Source organism: Opisthorchis viverrini, assembly GCF_000715545.1.
Source record: "Opisthorchis viverrini unplaced genomic scaffold opera_v5_6, whole genome shotgun sequence".
NCBI lineage: Eukaryota > Metazoa > Platyhelminthes > Trematoda > Opisthorchiida > Opisthorchiidae > Opisthorchis > Opisthorchis viverrini.
In genome coordinates, this window is record NW_008751662.1 from 554,176 (window position 1) to 559,327 (window position 5,152).

The window sequence follows — 5,152 nt, forward strand, 5'->3', positions numbered from 1 at the left end:
TCCTCAACCCTGGATATGTTATTGTAATGAGGAAGAATAGATTTCCTCCAACTGTCTTTTAGAAAAAATAGACTACACAGAATTCTGAAACATCTTGGCTGTTTGGAGCACTTTGAGTAGAGAAAAATCAGGGCTTGTTGAGAACAATGAGGTGTGGTAATTAGGTTTATGCTACGGGCGACAAGTCGAATTATATTCATAATCTTGATTACTGGCGCCATCTTCTATTTTACCCCACTTTCAATCCAATTCTAATTTAATCGAACCAAGTGCATTCGAACAACAAACCGTATGGTATCGTACTAATTTTGATCGGCACTCACAGGAAGTCCCATGAACTTACGAGTATCTCGATCGTAATTCTGGCGCCAGCATGCTGCTGACATGCCAGTCACTGGCTGATGAACACAAGAAAATCGTGGTTCGGAATGAGGGAGTTGTGTTTCTTTTTAGAATTATTTGTGTGGGAACAATGAATAGAATTTCTGGTGACTTGTCCATAAGGGCTGCTGGTGGAAGTTTTGAATCATCGAAGGACAGTAAAAAGCATCACCGTTTGTTTTGCAAACCTAGACACTGGTTATTTTCTCCACAGACAATACATGTTGTTTCCCTCGCCAGCACGGGTCACTCTGAAACTGATGACAAAGTCAGGCTTTGTACGTGTAATAAAGAATGTTGCCACATGGTCCACATGGTTCTGTTTTGTGGTGCCTCTGGTCCTGGTGCCTTTCAAGGTAATGGAATCAGTTAATTACCAACCAAAGCTATATTTCGCCGGCCAATGATGTATCATTCCGGTGTGCATTTTGAGAGTCGTAAAATTTATCGCCAGTTAAATCGTTGATGGAAGGAGACCATGCTCTCTTTTCCGTGTGCACCGTTAGGTGTGACAAACAAGAGAAAAGCATTCAGCAAAAAACTTCTCGTGTTTGATGCCTTATTAATCGTGGTGTTTTATCAACAATTGTTGCAGTCAAAAGTGGGGATATATCGCAGCAAACAGAGTATTCCTCTCTTTCTGGTACATCATATTTCTTTGAAAAAGAGAACTGATTTGTTACGACTGAGGATATAGTAAACAAATAAACTAACCGGATGCGTTTAATTTTGTTTTGTCTCGAGAGTCACAATGAACCAGAGAAAGAATAGACAATTAACTTGGCCCCAATTTTTTAGGATAACACACTCTTTAAGAAGAGTTCCTATTGTTCTGAGGATAAAATTTGTATACAGCTGAGATCCGAATATTTCAGTACTGTGAGAACAAAATAAATGCATTCCTTCTCTTGGTAGGAACCTCCAAAGAAACGCCAACCCTGTTGCAGGAAGGGTTTTGGTGACCCGGAGGCATTCGTCTTTATCGTGTTAGCATTAGGTATACTCAACCCAAATTTTCAACATTCTATGCGGTAACTTCTATTCCCCAGTGTATCTTCACGCTCCCATTGTTCGGTTTACTATTTATAACATAGTTTGCCCTAGTCCATTTCCAGTTCAGTGAATTTCGCATTCTTGTACAAAGAAAAACAACGGTTCCAGCAGTTCTACTTTATTACAGTTTCTGTACGATTTGGTATTTCCATACGGTAATTCATATCCTTTGTGAAGTTATCAGTATACGGGACAGTCTCCTCAAATTTTGGATATCAACAAAACCGCCTTCGCAATACTCTGTTGCGTCAGCCGGACTTGCTTGCCCGGACTTCAATAAACTGAAGGTTTAGTCTAGAGTAAACGCAGCGTGTCGTCTTCTGGAACATGTTACAGTTTCATCACAAATTTACATGAAAAAGGCTGGAGAATTTGGATGAAGCAACACATGGGTGGACAATATTGATCAAGTTCTTATGAGCCAGCCTTGCCCTCTCCACTGTACGAGATCACAATGAATTACCTCAGCCTCCGGTTCTCATTCGTACTAAGGCGTGAAAAGGGATAGCTCAGTAGTAAAAGCATACATTGTTGAGCGGAAGGTCCGTGGTTCGAAACCAACCTTGGCCTGTCAACCTCACCTGTTTAGGCTTGGACAACCTGGCAGTATTGAAGTCCTCATGATTCCTGCGGGTGGCATGGTAGCTAGGCACCAAAAATGGTGTAATATCTGAGCTATTAATTTTACTAGACTTGACAGGGTCGCTTCATCATACTAATCCGGATACTAGGAGCTATTCAGGTTCCCGATGGGGGTGTCAGCGGTTACAAAATACTCAGTGCGCTCATCACACATAGATCTGCTCAACTATTGTTCGCTTAGTTCTCCTTTAACTAAACAATTTGTATTACTGTTGCTACTAAGATAAGCCATAAATACGTGAGTTCAATGAAATGACGCGGGAATAAACTGCATCAAATACTCACATAGGCGCGAGTAATAGAAGTGCTCCTGTTTTTACCAACAGATGTCGAATACTTGAAAATAGAAGCGTCACTTTTCATTGCAATGCAGCAGCTTATATGTCAACTATAACAGCTTTGAGCAACACGGTTACCTACAATAGCTCGCCACAAAAAGCTAGGTGTAAACTAGCGGCCAAAGTGCGAATTCTATCGGAGGGAGGCCCTGAAGTCAACGCGTTAGTCAAGATGTCATGCTGACTACTTCGAGTGACGTTTGGAACAAATAGCCGAGCCCATGCAACGTTGAGTGATCACCAGTGCTTACGAGTTCAGAATGAGAAGTGGTGCACGATAAATCTGGATATAACATGCCATCCGCAGAGACTAATCCTCTACATCACATGGCTGCGCCAATCTCCTGCTCTAATACCTACGAGAGAAGCTAACCTGTCGAAGACGCCTGTTGAAACAGCTTTTTCCAAGCCACGGACTGACTTGTTTGTCTTACGATTCGAAGAATGCGGATTTGTGAATCTTTACGACGGTAAAACCGATAAGCTTGATTGAAACGTACTAATGGTTCACCGCAATTTTGCATTTCTGGGGCTCATCCGGTAGTCCTCGACGTTCATTCAACCTTTGTCTTACGCTGAATGTCGTAAAATAGCGGTGAAGTTTAGCCATATTCGGATCCCACCTTCATACCACCCTAGTCCATGGTTGAAACACAGAAAACTTGTAGGTATTGCCCACATTCGCTTGGGCTATATTCATACAGGCACAGTGAGGCCAAGCAGTACCGGGTTAGGATTGTTGGATGGCATCTGACGCTTATAGAGTGACAGGCTTGTCTCAACTACTCCGGCGAATTATCTATCCATGCCATATATTTTTCAGGTATATCACCAAACCACATCCAGCTTCTTTCAGGCTTCTTCGCCGTAGCATCTTTTACCGGCATGGTCAGTCAGTTCTTGAAGTAACTATCCTTCAAACAGACGCTTTCCACCTATATGACAGCAACAGATTGAGTGAATTCCTTCACAAAACCGGCTACATTATCATCAAAAAACCAAAGAACGTTAGTGAGCAAAATTTAATGCTGGTTCTTGCGCTCAGGTTGTTGTCTTAACATCCAGGTATCTTAATCGGCTGGTCACAGCTTTCTGCAGATGGAGTTAGACTTTGCATGTCTACGCACCCCGGGTTCCTCTCACATTTGCCGTTCATTTCCAATGAGTTCACCCAAACCGGACGCCGCAACATTATTTGAATTTATCGATAAAGACCTAGACACGATCAGTCAGTTGGCCATCTATTGCCAATTCGCCCGACCACTCGATGACTTATGACACGCACGAAGATACCGTGCGCCTGAGCTTTTCAGTAATTCAAAAATAGAGTTTAGTGTTGTTTTTAAGCTTTTACTTAGCTGATCTGGAATTTATTTTTCAGTTCACAATTTGCCAATATTTGTGTCTACCTTACCGTTACATTATGATCAACATTCTGTTGTGTTTGTAACCTCGAACGCATCGGTTCACGCTCAACTGACTATTTTCCTCCCTCTCTCTCCGTATGTGTATATAAATTTCAGGCAGTGTGGTCGGCTCTTCAGAATGCTTGCGAGCTCGTCCTTGGGTGGTCTTCCCCTGATCGCTCTACATGTCAGGAACATGTGTTGTTCGACAAAATATTTCACGCACCGTGTCCTCCTGATAGCCCTGCGAATGATTAGCAAAATATGGCTGGTCAACAACAAAAAAATGGTAAGACAACATTCCTGTCGAAAGACTGAAACAGACTGATAACAATAATGGACCTAATGGGAATAGGGAAGACAGGTGATTTTCAACTAAGTATTCATCCTGTATGAGAATCCAACGTACGCTTAAAAAAGCGAGAATCAATGTACTGCTGTTTCATTTATTCATCGGAGATCGTCAGCAGTAGGCATCTCACAAAACTCCAGTAGGGATTATTGAACCCGCAATCCCCCTGTTAGTAGTTTGACCACTTAGCACTTTGGCTAGCTTCATACCCTCGAATTTATCAGGTCCTACGCAATGATAGATGGCAGTTTCCCTGTAGTACTGACAGGACTATGGGACTGTTTGGACAATTAAATAAATGTCTCATGGAAAGAACATTTTCACAGGATGAGCTATACGTCTTACGGAGAAGTCGTTACTGGAGCAGCCAGTCGATATACAGCCAAGTGATGTAGTTTCCTTGACTGGAAAATGAGTGACGTTGTGTCCTGTCCAAGTGTGAATTATTCGCAATGCTCTCGACATTCTAGGAAAGAAAACCTCCCTTAGAAATAAGCGAATCTCTACGCACTACCAAGAAATTAGTGTTTGTACAATGATCTCTGGTGCATAGACATTCTGCATCGGTTAGAGTACAACCGTGTGACGCTCATGGACTTACGGAGTGTGAACTCACTCCGCTAAATGGTTGCAGAATCACATGTACTTTTGGCGATGCCAAATGTCTGTAACTATTCAAATTGAATTACGATATCTCCGCTAAATGCAGAATCACATGTACTTTTGGCGATGCCAAATGTCTGTAACTATTCAAATTGAATTACGATATATTCCATGCCCAACTAACTCAGGTGTAAACAGAGCGGTGGCCAACCCTTGACTTGGAAGAGGAGTACGAAGGAGATCACGAAACGCTTGGGTGCTGTCGGTGCTACTCGCCTTCCAGGATGGGGACCGCGTGATCCTCACTGTGCCTGGTTGGAGACACTACAAGATATGGCTGCCAACCGATGTCAATGGCGTTCTTGTTGTCAGTTTCT

The 5,152-nt window shown here is 42.5% G+C and overlaps 2 protein-coding genes across 2 annotated transcripts in view; one reads left to right on the forward strand and one right to left on the reverse strand.

Moving 5' to 3' along the window:
- Positions 1–1,943: 1,943 nt before the first annotated feature.
- T265_00592 (hypothetical protein) overlaps positions 1,944–5,152 on the reverse strand; it is a gene marked incomplete at both ends in the record, with an annotated part of 6,280 nt that continues 3,071 nt past the window's right edge. Inside the window, 2 exons of the mRNA XM_009164420.1 lie at positions 1,944–2,139; positions 4,960–5,086. Coding sequence (XP_009162684.1) covers positions 1,944–2,139; positions 4,960–5,086 — 323 coding nt within the window. The remainder of the gene's footprint in view (positions 2,140–4,959; positions 5,087–5,152) is intronic.
- Positions 4,964–5,152, forward strand: part of T265_12586 (hypothetical protein) — a gene marked incomplete at both ends in the record, with an annotated part of 3,506 nt that continues 3,317 nt past the window's right edge. Inside the window, one exon of the mRNA XM_009164507.1 lies at positions 4,964–5,142. Coding sequence (XP_009162771.1) covers positions 4,965–5,142 — 178 coding nt within the window. The remainder of the gene's footprint in view (positions 5,143–5,152) is intronic.